The sequence below is a fragment of the Fundulus heteroclitus genome, chromosome 19, assembly GCF_011125445.2.
Source record: "Fundulus heteroclitus isolate FHET01 chromosome 19, MU-UCD_Fhet_4.1, whole genome shotgun sequence".
Lineage (NCBI taxonomy): Eukaryota > Metazoa > Chordata > Actinopteri > Cyprinodontiformes > Fundulidae > Fundulus > Fundulus heteroclitus.
In genome coordinates this window covers 11,305,119-11,323,584 of record NC_046379.1, presented here as the reverse complement: position 1 = coordinate 11,323,584, position 18,466 = coordinate 11,305,119, and the positions used below count along the sequence as shown (strand labels likewise).

At 40.2% G+C, this 18,466-nt stretch overlaps 2 protein-coding genes across 4 annotated transcripts; both read left to right on the top strand.

The window, feature by feature from the left end:
- Positions 1-1,188: 1,188 nt before the first annotated feature.
- On the top strand, positions 1,189-8,199 carry LOC105938399 (protein max). Its single transcript, XM_012880123.3, has 4 exons — positions 1,189-1,374; positions 4,658-4,765; positions 6,726-6,849; positions 6,930-8,199. The coding sequence occupies exons 1-4, from the start codon at positions 1,339-1,341 to the stop codon at positions 7,112-7,114; spliced, it is 453 nt and encodes a 150-aa protein (XP_012735577.2). The 5' UTR covers positions 1,189-1,338; the 3' UTR covers positions 7,115-8,199.
- A 1,530-nt stretch (positions 8,200-9,729) lies between these two features.
- LOC118556609 (ras-related protein Rab-15-like) lies at positions 9,730-18,217 on the top strand. Of its 3 annotated transcripts, none has more exons than XM_036151107.1 (7): positions 9,730-9,969; positions 13,564-13,624; positions 13,728-13,788; positions 13,867-13,944; positions 14,055-14,144; positions 14,508-14,589; positions 17,036-18,217. In XM_036151107.1, the coding sequence occupies exons 1-7, from the start codon at positions 9,846-9,848 to the stop codon at positions 17,110-17,112; spliced, it is 573 nt and encodes a 190-aa protein (XP_036007000.1). In that variant the 5' UTR covers positions 9,730-9,845; the 3' UTR covers positions 17,113-18,217. The 3 variants fall into 3 exon arrangements, with proteins under 3 accessions (XP_036007000.1, XP_036006999.1, XP_036006998.1); XM_036151106.1 differs by having other exon boundaries at positions 9,738-9,936; positions 14,508-14,573; positions 17,036-18,208; XM_036151105.1 differs by having other exon boundaries at positions 9,741-9,969; positions 14,508-14,573; positions 17,036-18,206.
- The last annotated feature ends 249 nt before the right edge of the window (positions 18,218-18,466 follow it).

The window sequence follows — 18,466 nt, the reverse complement described above, 5'->3', positions numbered from 1 at the left end:
AAATCAAGCTGCTCTCTTCATCACAAAGGATCGATGCAGCATACACATTATTGCTGAGGTGGCTGCACCGATCCATCTGTCAATATCCTGCTCCAAGATACTTGAACCTCTCCACATAGGGCAGAAGCCCCTTACCCCAACCTGAAGAGGAGAAGCCACCTTTTTTCCTACATATGTCATGATTATCCAGTGAAATTCCTAACAACTGAGAATTTGTGGCAAGACTAGATTGACCTTTGCTGTTGAGAGATGTGTTTCTTCCCCTCTGACTAAGCCCAAGCTTTTTTGTAAAGACGAATGAGCAAACAACATAAATCTCTAGATGTGCACAGCAGGTAGAAACTTACCCTAGAAGACTGCATTTGAAAGTAATTTTTATTTAGAAAACAGAATTAAAAACTATGGCTGATTATTGCTACACTGCACAGTCATGTATGACTCACAAGTATTGTGTATGATTCAAAATTATGTATGTCAGATAAATTCCCAACAAAATAAACATTTATAGTTGTAATGCGACAAACTGTAAAAAATAATGTTTTTATCAAAAGGTACAAATACTTTTGCAACACACTAGATCGTTTTCTCATCTCCACATAGGTATAAGAACATTTGGATAGTAAAATGTATAGCTATGGGGCTAAGGAGGGCTGCAGATGATTTAAATGGATGTGATGGTTTCCTCAACACATTATTCAAAGGTCCTATAAATGCAAATGGGTAAACCATGGTAGGTGGGGGGAGGGCAGCTGAACAAGTCTGCCATCTGGTTTCATAATCATTTGTTGGAAGAAGAGCAAGGAGCCCTGTTGTCGTTGTTGGCCCAATGAAAAAAAAAATGTCCACTCAAACATCAAAGCAATCATATTAATTAATCCTGATTGCAACGGATTAAGGTGTGAGAGTTATTTTCAACAGACATCTAAATCTACGTATAGCTAATTTATTAAGCACTATAAATCATATTTAACAAAATATTACAGTTATTCACTAAGCAAAGTCCTGAGATGGTTGGATTTTTAACTTATAAGTACATATTTCAGCGTGGGCGCGTCCATGCCCTCAATCTTTTGGGAGTTGTAGTTTTTACACCTAAACAGGCACTCACGCTCCAACTCGGATTCGCGTCAACCCCGCACTTCATTTCCCACAGGGCTTTGCTCAAAGCGCGCATGCGCCGTGGTTGTTTTTCCCTTCCATGTGTCTCTCGTCATGCGCCTGCCGTAGCAGCAGCAGCAGCTCCGCGCTCTACGTTTGGTGTCCGCCTCCAGTTGTCGCTGCACTTTGTTTTGACAGCTGCCTGCTTTCTTTTTCTAGAACAGTTTTTTTTACTGAAGAATGAGCGAAAACGATGACATCGAAGTCGACAGCGATGTACGTGACTCGGTTTCTTCCAGCAGTACTAGCTAGCCAGCCTAGTTTGAAACAGACAGCAGCGTAGATGTAGCTGCTGAACACCGACGCTATGTCAGCTAGCACAGTATTTTTTTTGAGCTAACACTACACTATATATATGTATATTCCAGAGAAGTTATCGGAATTACTGTTAGTAGAATTAAAAAAACTGTATTTTGTTGTAAATGAAACCCAAAACACGCAGCCCCCGACGACAAAAACGAAACTACACATTTCATTAACGCGTTGTATTGTCGCCACCGCGTTCGTGTGAGGTAGTTTGGGCATTAGCTTTGCGTGCAGGAGAGTCTTCGCCCTCCCCATAAACCCAAACGTAGTCGGAGAAATTAAAATCCTTACATAACTACGGCGGAGCGCGTTGAAAACGCGACGCGACAATCGGGAACGACAGCTAAAGCCGTTGCTGCAACAACGTCGGCTCCTGTGGAAGGGGTGGAAATTGTTCTGAACATGTTGTTCTTTATTTAAATCAAACGCTGCGTGTGCACGGTGTCTTTTTAAGAGTGCTTTGCACCGGTGTATGTGTAAATAATATTAAAAAAAATAAAAATTCTGCACTGCAATCCATGCACTGCAGGGCCGGGCCCTTCCTGCTATCTGTTGGTAGCATTGAGGTGGTCAGAATGTGTTGCTGTGTTTTATCTCTACCTGACACCTGACTGGAAAGCGAAAGGAAAGGAACGGCCGTCATCCTTTCGGCCCACATGCTAAATATCGCTGATCGGCTCTGAACACGTGAAGGACCCTCGTGGTGGGTCTAGCGTCGCGCGTATTCCCCCGTCCTCCCCTGCACACTGGCATGGCCCTCCACTTGTTTTATGCCTGAACGTAATCCGTCTGCATCTCTTTTTGTTATTCGTGGTTAGAGAAATAAAATAAGTATATTTGGGTTCATTCGATTTGCTTGGATGTGATAACCCCGGAAGAAACTGGTTGACCAAGGGGGGGATTTTCTAGAGGCCCTGTTCTGACATATCGCATGTATTATGACCTTTTTCTCTTTTTTTCACTGTGGATTATCCTCCCCCTTCTGGTTTGATTAAGCTGGGATCTCCAGCTTTACATCCTCATTCAGCCACCGGGTGGATGCTCTTCGTGGTATCTTTGCCTCTCGCTGCAGAATCTATTTCCCAGTTATGCGCGTATCTCTAACGTCACACGATATCCCATAGTGATATTTATCGTTTACCCGCGTGATACTACGTTTGAATCCTTTCAGAAGCCAAAAGAGTCTCGAGTTTATGTGACGTATTGGTTGCTATACAGGCCTGGTGGCGTCTTAATCACTTGACCCATTTTGAGTTATGCAGATTTTACGCAGAGTGAGGATAAACACCAATTATGTTTTAGAGGGATTGTAGTGGGATGAATTTGGGGGTTGGGGGACTGGGGTGACATTATGGTTCCTTATGAGGAAAAATGCACATTTTTAAAACCCAACCCATATTAGTACCTTTTTATAAAAAGAAGAAAAATAATCCCCTTTTTAGAAACACCAGGTATTGGTACTGTGCGTGGTCCACTTACTGGTATCAAGCGTATGGCAAAGTTCAAGCAAACCACTTAAACTTTCGGGTTTAAAGTCATTTTTATCTAGATGCTTGAGAATCTGTTGGGGCCTCATGTACAAACACCTGCATGGATTTCCTTCTAAAACGTGCCGTGAATTAAAACCCAGAAAACTGCGTACTCGCAAACAAAATCCAGATATTAGAAACGTGATCCAAGAGACGTTTATTGCATCCCAATCAATCTAAAAATGAGCACACCACAGAGGAAACCGTACTCCTCCTTAGATATGCCCTTAGTTTTAACTGAAGCCCTGCAGGTGTGATTCTCCTCGCCGCTTGATGGAAAATCATGTTCACACGTGGGAAGATGAGAATCCTTTTACCGCTTGCATGTTTGAGGTGTTCCTAATACGGGAAAGCATAAACTATATCAGTACTTACTGTATATTTCTTAAGCAAAATCAGACTTTTGTTCATTTTGGACACCTCTGGCGTGGATCGCACACACTTACTCTAAATAAATGCAGGAGCGCGCTGGGTAAAGAGGGAAGCTGAGGGATTTCAACCTTTTATGCGTGCATGTTTTTAACATAGCTGCTGTAATCAGAGGAGGAACTCTGAGGCTGAATTGGCGTAACGCTTTTTTTTCCAGCGAGTGCGGTAAAAAGGCGTGCGTTACCCGTAGAGCTGCTGTGGGGCGGCGTGTTTCACGCTAGATCCACCAGCAGTGTTTGTCTGCCAGAAAAAGTTCAGAGTCTGTGGCGACAAATAGACTCAAGCCTGTGTTGTCACAGCTTTAACTTTTTAATAATTGCTCTGACTCGAGACAGGAGGCAAGTTTCAGCGAGTAGCTGCTGTCCTGTTGACACCCCCTGATTATTACCTGCATGATATGAGGGGAAAAAGCGCAGTTGGGATGCTGCTGCTGAATACTGGAATGACGTTTTTGATTCCTGCAACCCACATCTTTCTCTCTCTACACTTTCTTTTCAACCCTTAAAATTTCACCACCCTTTTCTGGGAGCTTCACCATCTCAGCCGCTAAAAATATGCATTCGCTTTGCATCCAGGGTGGTTAGAGACCATCCGAGTGGGCATATATGTTACCAGTATGCTGCGTTTAATACGCACGGAGCTCACAGTATGATACTCAACTTAATATTGAGTCCATTGCAGTTGCAATATTGCAAAAATTTGATATTGTAGTTATCATTATCGATAGTCATTATATAGTTCACCTCAACACAGCTGCATTATTTGAATGGGTTGGTATCTGCTTGGTGCTTTTGAAGAGTGACAAAGGGAAACGAGCCTCGCTGCCACGTCATGAATAAACTGCGGGGAAACAGGAAGTTTATATCTGACGTTCGGCTCTTCTCGCCTCTGTGGAGGAGTTACGGTTAAGATGCTGTCGCTCTCTTCCCTGCTCGCGTCGGATAGTAAATATGTAGCCGGGACCTGTTTATCTTGTAGTGGCCCAACCCTTAAAAGAACCCAGAGCAAACAAAGACGGCGTGCTTAAAATCTTCTGAGCTTCCTCTTGTGCAGGAATCCGTACGCACGGGCGATCCTTCAACGTCGGAGGAAAAAAAAAAAAAGCACAATGCAAGCAGCCACGTGTAAATAAGGCAGCAAGCCTTTTATTTCTTTTTTTTTTTTTCTTTTTTTTTAAATAAAGGCCACGTCTTTTTAAGAAATGCCCTTGTAAACTGTGGGTGTCATCTCTGCAGGCAGACAAACGAGCACATCACAACGCGCTGGAGCGCAAACGGAGGGACCACATCAAAGACAGCTTCCACAGTTTAAGAGACTCCGTGCCTTCATTACAAGGAGAGAAGGTGAGATGAAGTACATTTAGATTTTCATGTGTGGGAGGGGAAAAAAAAACCCACAAGAAATATATTGGCTGCCATGTTTCAGAGGTCTAGTGTCATATTATAGGAAAATGACCTGTACCTTTCAGTTTCCTCCATGTTTTTTTTTTTTCTTGCACTCTTTTTCAGCCATAAGTACAACATCTATGGCCTTATCAGTTTAATCATTGGCATTTGTTCATTCAGACACGGGTCAGTTTTGCAGACATTTACTTCGTGCTGTGTGTAGCAGCCGTATCTACATGGAGGAGGGACGCTTGAAGGCTGCTGCCATGTATTCATTTGATAACATGATCCCTGCTGCAGTGTTTGCTCATCTGTCAGTTCATGTGCCGCTGGCTGGACCGGCGTCAAAATAAAGGTGTGAAACCTACAAGCGTTTATGCATGTTTAGCTTGTCCCACGTTGTGCCACGATACACGCCCAAACTTTGATGAATTTTATTGGGTTTTACGTGATAAAACGACTTGAAGTGATGCACAATTATGTAGTGGAAGAGAGAGGGTAAATAAGCTTCTTTTCCACAAAGAGTCCCCGGATTTAAATACCTTAGATTTTCTCTACCTGGATGAAAGAAACCCCAGGTAATTTGTGTGCTTTCTTTTGTCACTGCTCTGAAATGCAGCGAAAACTTGATTTAAATCAGCTTAATGACGTACGGGGTGGTTGGGAAGAAACCTGCTCTCCACACCCAGTCCGGCGGCAATAAGAAACCAAAGGCAAAACAAGCAACGCCGGACCAAGAAGCCCGTATTTGTTCACAAAAAAGGCAGAGAACACACAGCGGACGTATGTCCTCTTCCTTTGGTCCAGTCTCAGTCACAAAAAGCATGCTTAAATATGAATCTCCCATAAAGTAGTAAACAACATAGATATGGCGGGTGAGCAGAAGTCAGAACATCAGAAGAAGGTGATCTACGCTAAGAAGACTGGAATTCAACATTTTAGCTTTGGTGTGAAGCAGCATGTCTGGCAGGAAACTAACGCTGCACATCCCTGCAGTGAAACAAGCTTCATAAAGTAATATTCTAATCTTTAATGGTGTGTTTTCATCACCTAACAGCAGGAAATCTTCATAATTCACAGAAATACGGGCTGGAAGAAAACAGTCTGTTATAATCTATTTAAAATTCTGGTTTGTCTTTATATTTGGAGCCCTGTGTGGTCAAGCTCCAGCTTATTTTCACCAACCTTTTTACAGCCATCTTCCCATTCTCGCAGTCTGAGATCCTCCAGTCAGAGGCTGTTAATGGTTCCATTCATTTCAGGATCAGAGGGGATCGGCCCTCTGGAGCTGTGGCCCCTACACTCTGGAATGCGCCGCCTCCATCTTGGCGCCATCTTGACCCTGTCTATTCTTTTGAGAAGCAGTTGAAGACCCCATTTTTTACTAGTTTTATGTTACGATGTTGCTTTTATGCTGTTTAAGGTTGTTTTATTGTGAAGCACTTTGTGGTTTTTATCCTGTGAAAGGGGCTGTTTAAATACATTTTGCTCACTTGATCATCTACATTATATGCTTCACTTGAAATTAGTCACTGAAATAAAGAGACTTTTCAGTAATATTCTTATTTATTGAATATAACTGCAGATGTCTCTACACATTTTTGTCAGCTGTAATTTCAACAAAGCAGCTTTCTGCCAATCATTGCCTAATCACTCATGCACACGTACAAAAGTTTTAGTGCATCAAATCCCGCTAAAACACATGAGTTGGTTTCCTTATATAGGACATTTTTTTACCAATCTGTATAATCTGACCCAATCCGTATAATATGATTGAACTTGACTTTGTAAAGTGCCTTGAGATGACATGTTTCATGATTTGGCGCTATGTAAATAAAATTGAATTGAATTGAAATGTGCGGTTTGTGTCGTGCAGAATCCTCTCATGGCTCTATAACGCATTGTTTGTCGCCAACAGGCTTCCCGGGCCCAGATTTTGGACAAAGCCACAGAATACATCCAGTTGATGAGGAGGAAAAACCACACCCACCAGCAAGACATAGATGATCTGAAGAAGCAGAACGCGCTGCTGGAGCAACAGGGTAAGCCGAGGAGTCCTCGGGCTGACGGTCGCTGTCGCTCCCCTCCGCGCACTAACAGCCTCGCGTCGCTCTCGTTTCAGTCCGGGCCCTGGAGAAGGCCAAGGGGAACTCTCAGCTCCAAACCAACTACTCCTCCGACAGCAGCTTATACACCAACCGCAAAGGCAGCGCGGTGTCGGCCTTCGACGGGGGGTCCGACTCCACCTCCGAATCGGAGCCGGACGAGCCGCTCAACAGGAAGAAGCTGCGCATGGAGACCAATTAAGACTCCAGGCAGCCGAGGCGGACTCTGTGGACCCACCAGCTCTTCTCACCCGCCCGCCTTCTTACGCCAGTCAAGGAGACGAGGCGGAAGCCGTGTTAGAGGTGCTTTTACCGTGCGTCCCAAACGCTTCTAGCTTGCTGTGTCCTCCCGGCAAGCTTCCCCTCTCTCTGTTTTTGTGGCCCCGAAATGACTTTTCATACACCCAAAAAGTGTGGCAGCTCAGCAGTTTTGAAGGACATGTTGCTTTTGAGACCTCGTGATCACGTGTAGAAACGGCACAGCATGAAGCTTCAGTAAAGCTGCAAAAAAAAAAAAAAAACGACAACTTTTCTTTAGGTTGCTTGGGGCAACCTTTATAATTCGTAAGAAGCTGTAAAACTTTGCCAGCTTCAATGAAATTATGATTAGAGATAGTTTAACTTTTTAAATATTCATATTTTTCCAGGAAATGAATGTGAATTTGTTGTCAGAAAAAAAAAAAGATGTAATCTTTCAAGAAGCAACCCTCTTTATTCAGTTTAGGTGGCTGAAATTGTCTTTGAAAACGTTGTTTTAGTGGATCCCTCCTTTTAATGCACTAAAATGTATTTCATACCCCTATATTTATATATTAATATGTCCGGTCTCTGTAATGATTGGCTGCAGAGTAGACCAACTTCCAGTTTTAGAGCATTTTTGAGTATTTATTTTCCTCTTTTTTATCTCAGTAAAGATATAGATATATAAATATATATATATGTTGTTTTAAAAATATCCCTTAATCAATAGTGAATGTTACACAACGCAGGTGAAGGGCAGTAACCTTTATTTTTGTTATTGGAAGTCCATTTCAGTGTGTTGTATGTAACACTGTATATTCCTTAATGGTGTCAGTTCTGCACAGAAAAGCCTTCCCTTGAAATATTTGCCTGTGCTGGGAATGTTGATCTTTTAAAAATCAGAACATGTGTGTATGTAATCAATATATGTTCCATTCCATGGAAATTACAGGTATGTTGTACATACTGCCAATGGTTGTCTTGCAAGTTAAGGCATACCTTTATTACGAGACTATAAATAAAACTATTTTATCCTTTTTGGATGCACTTGTGACTCGGTGTGTGCTTTTTAAAATCCCTCGCCAGGCCGACCTATAAAACGGCATACGTGGGATAAATCAGTCTGCTTTTCCTGGGACAGCGGGGATGCACTGCATAGCTACATCACACTCTTCCAGGGCATCACAACAGATGGTACATCATTTATTAAATATAATTTAATTATTTTAGAAAAGCACTTGTTCATTACAAAGCCAATCACTAACAGGTTTAATTGGAAATTGTGAGTTGGAAAAACAGCCAAGTTACTCTAAACTGGTCAATAAGGAATTTGTTATCCTAATTATACTACTCGGTGCTTTAAAAAAACAAATGCGCTCTTAGAATAATAATAAAACACTATAGTGTTGATTTCCTGGATTGGAGATCAATAAAATATTGATTTCCACTCCAGGATTTCACATTGATTGGTTTTTAAAACGCATTTGAGTTTACATCACTTTGCCTCTTGTAATGTCACAAGACCAGCAAACATTAATACAGATTATGGTAGAAGAGCGACTTGTTTCAATTTAGCAGGTGTTGAAGCATTCGAGTTGCATTTGAATTGCAAGAGGTTCAGCCTTGCTTGTTGGAGCTGGAGGTTTGACTGATGGGAACCCAAGCCGTGTGTGCTGAAGTAAATAAAAAGGGAAAATAATCATCTGAAGCACTTGTTAAATGTTAATTTTATTTTATAAATGTTTCCACCTGATGGGTTTCTGTTAATATTCACTAAATGCCGTATGCTTTTAATAGTTATATGAGTTGTCTGTATGGTGGCACTCCACCTAGTCTGGACTCGTACTGATTTAGTTTACATGAGCAAGAACTCTGTGACTGCTAAACAAACATATTTTTTCTTCACTGGTGTTGACTGAAATAATTGCAGTTTTGTTTTTGGCAAAAGTAGTGGGCGATAAAGCATTTATGCATAAAAAATTGTTAAAATGACAAACGTGCTGATCAGGCCGCAACGTTGTAATGGTAATTTCATTTGGCTTGAAATGATGCTGAGGGTCTAAAAAGAAAAAAAGAAAAACAACATACTCAAAATATCTCTGATCAGTTTCTTCGTGTGATGGCAGAGGAATGTCCATATACAAGTGTTGTTTGGATGTAAAATTGCAGAAAATCAACCACAAACTGCTGAAGTGAGTTTGATCAATTGCCCAGAAAATTCTGGTTTAAAGACGCAGGGTTTGTGTTGCATTTTAAGCTATAGAAAATTACATTTGAACCGAAACAGAGAAGTATAAAGTGGACGCTCAAAGGTGCTCCAGTAGTAAAATAGTGCATAGTTTATATATTTCAGGAATTAAATAAGCTTGGCAATAAATACTTATTGCATGCACCTGTAGTTAAATGGCATTTTGTTTTAAATGAGAATCTAATCAATAAATCAATGTGGTCCCATTTAAACAGTTTTGATATATATATATATATATATATATATATATATATATATATATATATATATATATAATCGATCAAACGAGTGAACAAATAACGAGATCACCACTCTGCTGCGCTGACGGGGACTTTTGACAGACGGAAGCGGGGTGTCCGACGCGCCCTGAAGGCAGCATCAGATCCAGAAGCTGGCAGATGGATTAGTTGCTGTTCTCTCTGTCATGTTCTAGTTTTGGGTCATCATGGCTAAACAGTACGACGTGTTGTTCAGGCTGCTCCTTCTCGGAGACTCCGGAGTGGGGAAGACCTGCATGCTGCGCAGGTTCGCCGAAGGTGAATTTGATCCCTCGCATATTTCCACCATCGGTAAGACGAGAAAAGTCATCGGACAAGTTCTTCGCGACAAACTTAACGCGTTCAGCCACAGGATTAACTAGAAAAACACAGCTGCACACCCGGTGCCGAACAACTAGGAGTTTTAATTTAGTTTAACTTTATTCATTGTCTATATTGAGTTCATTTGTTGGTGTAAGAGACTGCTTCAGGTTCTGCTGGGAATGTTTTGGTTTTCTAAAATGACTCTTGACTCTGGAATTATGAAAGACTTGGAGGAAAATTAAGGACTAAAATAAATTAATTTCTCACTTTGATTCTTTATTCTGTATTTTTCCCCCCCCGGAACAAAACATGTGGATTTATGTGCATATTAGTCCTCTGTGTCACTACTGGAGTTTATGTTTCTCTTTTTTTCAGTATTTATTCGTTTAAAAAGTGTGTCTGGTTGTTTTTTTCTTTAATGTACTTTGACTAAAAAGGAAAGTTCTGCGGTTTATAGTGTGGAGCATTGGGCAGAGTTATTAGTGTCATGAGACCAAGAGGGTGGGCCCAGTTCAACATTGGATTAAACCCAGTTATTTGAGCATCTAGTGCCCTGCAAAAGTCTTTATACACCATGAACAGTTCAGGATTTGTAACATTAGTTCAGTGAACTTTCATGTATTATAGAGATTTCATGTGACAATCCAACACCCATACAGAATTTTTTATTTTTTTTTCATTTTAATAAAACTCTAAAAAGTATATTCCGCCCTACGCGCTAATCACCCTCCAGCTTGAAGTCTTAAACATTTCCAATGAAATTGCAAAGAACTGTCGCTGTGAAAATCTGGTGGAGGCAAACCCCAAATTAACTGCAGCTGTGTTTGCAGCAAAAGGTGGTTCTAATAATTCTTCGACTCAGGGGGGCTGAATTTGGAATGTAAATCACCAGATTCATCACGATGCGATGTTATCACTAAGTCTGTACTTTCATTAAATTAAATTCATAAGACTGTGATCGATATAATGCGATATCATCCCATCTAACACAATTACTTACACTGATATCAATATATATGATTGGACTATTTTACCTCTAAGTGCTTATCAGACATTCAAATCAAAAACGGTGCATTAATAATAGATCACCTGTTAACTATAGTCTCTTCATTTCAAAATTAGGTGTATTTTAAAAACGACGATATAGCTTGTTTTCATTTTGTATCAGTGTATTTGGATCATTAATCATTTAATCAGCATTTTAATCTGGATCGATGTATCGGTACACCCATAGACTGAATGCAAATAACCGCCATACTTTGATTTTTTATTTTTTTTTTCCTTTTTAGAAATGATGAAAACTGTCTCTCAATAACCCACCTCCTTTTTTATAGGTCAAGTATATTAAATCCCAACACAATACTTTAAAGTGCTTGGTAGTAATTTGGCAAAATAGGAAAATTAACACATTTCAGTGAATGAATAGATTTGCAAGGCAACGATTATTTGTATTGTTCGCCTGCTTTATGTTTGCATGAGGGAGTGGTAAGATATGCAAAGTGATTGTTTGGACAGCATGCATCTATGCCCAGAAAGGCCTTTTTTATCTTTCATGGGTCAGAGAATAGACTTGGTTTGTAATATTTTACTTGACATGGTTACATGGTTCCTTTTACATAGCGGATTTCTTTCTAAAATGTTTGCATACATAAAGAAGCTACATTTGGTGTCATGATTGAACATGAAATTATCGTCAGAAAGCACACTGGGACACTGAAGATCCACTTTGACCTATAATGCAAGCGGGGAAGTCTGATTTTGTTACATCCCAGTCATGTTTTCAGCAAACAGCGGAAGGAACAAACATTCAGAAAGCAAGAACACCTATTTTTGAGACCACTTAAGAACATTATAAGGAACTCTGCTCTGCTGAATGCAAACTGTAAGGAAATGAAGAGGGGGGCTCAATTCTAACTTGTGCAGGTTGTAAAGGAAAACGTTTTTTTTTTTTTGGACCGAACCTTTAGCTGTGGCTGACAGGACTGTGTACAGCCTTTGTTTTGATATAAATTGGTTATACTGCAGGCTGTGCTGCCCAGCCAGCCACATTTCTCAGCTCTTCTCTTCATAGTGTCACCTAGCAGAAACAGTGTTGCCTTTTAAATCACCACGTCTCCATTAGTAGCAGATACACAATGGTGACTCTGAGCAACATTTTTGAAAATCTCACAAATTAGCTTATGTAAAGTCACACACAGAGATTTTTCCACCGATCTTTACATTATGTTTACTGATTATTTTGTATTGTGCTTAAACTTACAACTACAAGCCTAGAATGTCTAAAAGGCTTAACCAAAGAGTTAACTCTCTAAGGGAAAACTACTCCTGATCTTCTCATTTACGCAGTTTGCTGCACATATTTCCAAAATCATGCAAAAGGCTTGTTTGCTACACACTTAGAAAGTCTTCAGGTTCCTGCTGTTGAGAGATAAATCAAAAGACAGATCAGAGCAGCCATGACTCAACAAAGTTTTAAGGATTTTATCAAAGGCTCAGAATTCAACTGAACCCCGTTCCATTCAGTTTATTTACATTGTGGCAGTTCACATGCAATTATCATGTCAAGGCACCTGAGACAAGACATAAATCAAATTTATATACAGAAATACTGAACACTGAATTAATTTCAGCTAAAGTGGTAAGACTAGTTATTGGTATGTATGAAATCTTTCTTTGTTCGAAAACATAGCTCTTGCCTAACCCTTTTCCTTTGTTTAATGAGGGAAAAACAAGGTTAATTTTATTTAATGTATTTACCTGTAATTAAAACACTTTCTGCACATTTAACAGGATGTTCTAAATTTTTTCACCATAACTGTGCACATGTTCCAGTGTAATCCTAGTTATAATACAAATCAGTCCAATTCCGTTCCTAATGCCATTTGGTCAATTTAAGGAACCTCGGCCAATTGCACCAATTCACCGACTTTGCAGCAATCCTTCCTCCTGTATCAGCATATGGTGACGTTAGATGGTTGATGCATTAAGTCATAAACTTTGCAGCAATTCCCCATTCTTAATGAGCATTTGGTGATATTAGATGGTTGATGCATTGTGTCTTTAACTTTTCAGCAATCCCTCCTTCCTAATGAGCATTTGGTGACATTAGATGGTTGATGCATTGTGTCTTTAACTTTGCAGCAATTCCCCATTCTTAATGAGCATTTGGTGACATTAGATGGTTGATGCATTGCGTTGTTAATTTAGCAGCAATCCCTCTTTCTGAATAAGCATTTGGCAACATGAGATGGTTGATGCATTGAGTCGTTAACTTTGCAGCAATCCCTCTTTCTGAATGAGCATTTGGTGACATTAGATGGTTGATGCTTCAAGCCCTTAACTTTGCAGCAATCCCTCCATCCTAATGAGCATTTGGCAACATTAGATGGTTGATGCATTGAGTCGTTAACTTTGCAGCAATCCCTCTTTCTGAATGAGCATTCAGTGACATTAGACGGTTGGTGGCATAGAGTTGACTTTGCAGCAATCCCTCACCACAGAGCACCCATCAGTATATTTGTTTTTATATTTCTCTTTCTGTTATCAGTGACAAAAATTCTTTCTTCCTGGTTTCATTTTTAGGAGTTGATTTTAAAATGAAAACAGTACAGATCGATGGACTCAGGGTTCGAGTTCAAATCTGGTATGTTGTGGAATGTTTACACAGAAAGCAACTGCACATACAGATGCTGGCACCTGTAATGTAGTGTTGTCGGTTTGCTTACATGTGTTTTTCTCCTGTGCAGGGACACAGCTGGACAGGAACGCTATCAGACTATCACCAAACAGTACTACAGGCGGGCCCAGGTATATAGAAGCACAGCTTAACTTATATTTACCAAACATACCTCCATTCTTTTTTTTTCTTTTCTTTCTTTTTAACAGGGTATCGTATTTGTGTATGACATCACAGACCTGCCGTCTTTTAAGCACATAGCTAAGTGGGCCGGTGATGTAGATGAAGTGAGTGCTCTAATTTAACTTTGTCACACTTGCTGCACAGTGACAAGTTGATGAAGCCCTTTATCCCCCTCTTGTCTGCGTCATTAAAAAAAAAAAAAATGTTTTTGTAGTTTGCCCCAGAGGATGTACAAACCATCTTGGTGGGAAACAAAGCTGATGAGGAGTTAAGGAGACAAGTTACGACAGACCAAGGAAAAAAGGTTGAATTTTATTATCTGTTTTTCTAGTTTTGGAAAGGTTGATATTACGATGTGGAGAAGAATGTGCACAATTACATAAATTACAATATTATTAAAAAGTTCATTTATTTAAGTAACACAATTCATAGTGAATTACTTTATATAGTAGATTAATTGGATGCACAAAAAGATTAATACAGAAATATGGGCTAAATGAAAAGTATGTTCAATACCTTATGATGGATGTTATCTTCAAAATAATCTGACAAACAAGCTTCTTGTGTTTTCCTTTTATTTAGCAATTTAATGTGTTTTTATTAAACCTGTTTGTGAAAAAATATATAATTAAATGGCTTTCCATCCTGATTCTCTTGAATCAAACAGCTAGCAGAAACCTATGGGATGGAGTTCTTTGAGGCCAGCGCTTCCACCAGCACCAACATCAGTGAGGTACTGCTGTTCCAAAGTAAATCTGTTACATCATTTATATGCATACAGTGCTTTAAAAAAGTATTGACACCTCCTTACTGTTTTTCACATTTTGTCAGGTCACAACCTCAGACCTCAATGTATTTTATTGGGATTTTACCTGATAGACCAATACAAAATAGTGCATAATTGGGATTTGGTAGGAAATTTATGACTTTCAGAAGATTTTACAAAGAAATATCTGAAAATTAACATGTTTACTTGTATTCAAACCAGTGCATGAGAAAAATAATTTGCTGAAAATTGGCATGCACATATGTATCCAACCTCTTTGCTATGAAGCCCCTTAAAAGTTCTGATGCAACTAACGACTTTTAAAAATCCCATAATTAGTGAATTACAGTCAACCTGTGTCCAATCTAAGGGTCACATGATCTGTCAGTGTAAACACATCTTTTCTGAAAGGCCCCAGAGGCTGCATCACCACTAAGCAAGGGGCGCACAATGAAGGCCAAGGAGCTATCCAAACAAGCCAGGGACAAAGTTGTAAAATACAAGTCAGGGTAGGGTTACAAAAGAATATCCAAATTGTTGATGTCCCCTGGAGTACGATCAGATCTGTTGTCTTCAAATGGAACACACATGGTACCACAGCAAAGACGTCAAGAGAGGGCCAGAACTCACAGACCAGGCAGGGAGGGCATTGTTCTGTGAGGCAGCAAATAGACCAAGACTAATCCTGAAGGAGTTGGAGAGCTCCACAGCAGAGACTGGAGTCAACCTGTGTCCATAGGACACTGCATAGAGCTGGGCTTTATAGAAGAGTGGCCAGAAAAAAGCCATTACTAAGCTTTAAAAGTAGAAGGTATGTTTTGAGTTAGTAAAAAGGAACGCAAGTAACTCCCCAGATGCATAGAGGAAGATGACCACTAAGGAAAACGCTATGTCTAATGCATTATCTCAAGAACACCATCCTCACACTGACACATGGTGGTGGCAGTGTCATGCTGTAGGGATGTTTTTAGCTAGCCTCGTGAGACCATCCTGATCTCGCGAGCTTTCAAGGTTTCACTCGCAGATCAGTCTGGCTACTCTCCGTTAAAGAAAATTTGGAGCCGTTCACCAAACGAACGTCCAATCAGCGTTGGCTTTGAGGCGGGTTGAGGTGTGATGCAACAAGAAGCGCGACAGTTCAGTCTAATGAACATGGCGGCTTCAGCCGACGAAACTAGCGTTAGCGTGGCTATCGAGCAAGTTTTATCGGAATTACAGAGTATTTCTTTGCTGAGCTAACGAGCCTTTACCTGCAGCAGCAAGAGTAGCTTGGCTTGTGGTTGTGTTTTCGTCGTCGCTCAACATGCTTTGCGACGAAGCATGTTGACGAGTACGTCATATGCTTCGTTGATCTGATTGGTTTATTTGGCCCGTCTATCACAAACATAGGCCAATCAGCTAACCAGTATTTTCGCCCCTTCCCAAAATTACTTCAACGGAAGGTTTCCAGATGGATATGCGGAGCAAATCCATCTGGCAGAGTCAGGTAAGTTTTTAGCAGCAGGGGCTGGGAAACTAGTCTAAGTCATGGGGAAGATGGATAGTGCTAAAAACAGGGATATTCTTGAGCAACACCTGTCAGTCTGTGATCTGAGAATGGGCAAGCCGTGTGGAGCTCGGCGGTACTACATCCATCTGGCGACGGTCAGGTTCGGCGATCTCTTCTCTTCTGACATTTTCGTTGATTTGCGTGAGGGGGCTGTGCTTATACGTTATGTCACGCACAGAATCGTGGGATACCTAAAGGGTTCTTGGCGCGAGTAAGGGACGTCGTGGAGTTCCTAGGCAAAACTAGCCGCGGGAGGGAGCATACAGGCTACTTTTCCTACCTTCTTCCTTACTGACTGCACTATTCGGACAGCACTTATCATGGCGACCACTGACGCACTTCCGCTTTGGCTAAAGAGTCCCTGTTCTATAAGGGTATTTGGATTGAGCCATTGTGTGGGACTGCATTTTATTCAGCCCCAGAATTTAGACGATTTCATGCATTTTGATTGGTTCGCGGGTTTCAGAAGGGGGCTCGCACAGGGCATTGTCATGCAAGAACCGTCTTCACACAAAATATTGCATTTAAGTTAAAACAATTTCTGTGTAATTTTTTTTAACAATTACTTTCTTCCTATTCCAATAGGATTGGGTTCCCTGATGTCGTCAGGCAGTGCGTTGCACTGGTTTTGATTTAGGGGTATCGGAAATAAAATAATACTTTTTATAATACGGACTGAACTAAGACTTTCATTTGGAAAATGTGGAGCTAACAACATTATTTTCTCCTCTACATTTATGCAACACTGGTTGAAACCATAAACCCCCACAAGATACACTGAAATTTGTAGTTTTAATGTGACAAAATGTGAAAAAGTTGAATTGTGTAAGAATACTTCTGCAAGGCATTATACATTTTTCCACCTTTTTTGTTCTTGCAGTCATTCATCCGTGTGACAGAACTGGTGCTTCAAGCTCAGAAGAGAGACATGGACAACCTGTTTGGGTCTCTGGATAACAATTTGGATCAGGCAGCTCTGCAGGAAGAGAAGAGCAGTCAGGATAATGATGCTCAGAGGACTTGTGCCTGTTAAAAAATGAAGTCTGTCACAGTGCCTTAGCTTGCAGGTCCAGGATATTAGACTTTTTAACCTGTTTTCTGACACTTTAAAACTTAAAGACTTGTTACCCAGGAAGGGGCTGCATTACTTTAACTTTTTTAAATGACAGGGCTACAGATGCAGTAAACAACAGTTGCCAGCAGAGGGCCTGTCTGGCAGAATGATCAGGGAATCTTACTGCCAGATAAAAGTAATCAACTCATTACCTTTTCTCTCTTCAAATGCAGAGCTTTACCATATCTCTGCATAGTTTACTGAATTTAGTCACTGTTTGCTTTCTTTGTCCTTTTTTATTACTGGTTCATGCTCAGTGGAAAGTTTACATCCATAATTTTGCACTGGAGTGACAAAGATGGGAACAAAGAGGTCAGAGCACAGGTCTGAATTATTAAGTTCTGGAAACTCAAACCAAGTGGGGGTTTGTTTCATTCACTCTATGGACTTTCACCTCAACGGAGACACATCTGTGCCATTCGGAAGGATATTTATCAAAAATGTTGCTTGAAGTACTCATTCTGAATAGCAAAGACATAATGTGGTTCATTGAAATTGTGGTTTTGCTAAGGATGAGGTGTATAGTGAGACTCGGATGTCTGATTTTAGGAAAAACGATCTAGTTTGTGGCAAAAAATTTAAATAATGTATGTTAACTGTAAATGCTAAATTAAAAATAAATTATATATGGAAATATTCCTGTTTAAACAAAACACACTGGCACTCTGAACTTTGCCGAGTTATTTTATTAGGACTGGAGTAATGTTAGGCGTACATGGAGCTCTGGCACCAGCCTCATGTATTTTTCATCAGATGCTGGGAGACGCAGGTGAATGTTTAATTTTTGATGACTAAGAAAGTTGAGACATGCACCAAGGCATGCCAAAAAACCAAACACAGCGAATAACACTGGTTAAAACTGGTTCCCCAAAAATCCAGCTAACTAAGAAGATGCAGTGCCTTGCCAATTAATTCAATCATACACTATTTTGTGAACTTTTGAAACACTTCTTTATGTTATCTTACCACTTTTGAGCCATATAACCGTAAAATTCTGGCTATTTTAATAGGGTTTTATGATTTTTTTTTTTTTTTTTTTTTTTTTTTTTTTTAAAAGCAACCAGTAGTGATAAATTATGAATTGGAGGGAAAATCCAAAATGTGTTTCCTTCATTCGTGTCCAATCTCCTTTGATGCGCCTTAAGAAAATCCATTTCAACCAACTGCCTTCAGAAATCAGCTGATTAAATATAGCCT

Coding starts and splice junctions, on each gene's coding strand:
- LOC105938399 (XM_012880123.3), top strand. CDS start 1,339: ATGAGCGAAAACGATGACATCGAAGTCGACAGCGAT. Junction 4,766..6,725: donor CTTCATTACAAGGAGAGAAG/GTGAGATGAAGT, acceptor TGTCGCCAACAG/GCTTCCCGGGCCCAGATTTT. Junction 6,850..6,929: donor CGCGCTGCTGGAGCAACAGG/GTAAGCCGAGGA, acceptor CTCTCGTTTCAG/TCCGGGCCCTGGAGAAGGCC.
- LOC118556609 (XM_036151105.1), top strand. CDS start 9,846: ATGGCTAAACAGTACGACGTGTTGTTCAGGCTGCTCCTTCTCGGAGAC. Junction 9,970..13,563: donor CTCGCATATTTCCACCATCG/GTAAGACGAGAA, acceptor TTTCATTTTTAG/GAGTTGATTTTAAAATGAAA. Junction 14,145..14,507: donor CGACAGACCAAGGAAAAAAG/GTTGAATTTTAT, acceptor TGAATCAAACAG/CTAGCAGAAACCTATGGGAT.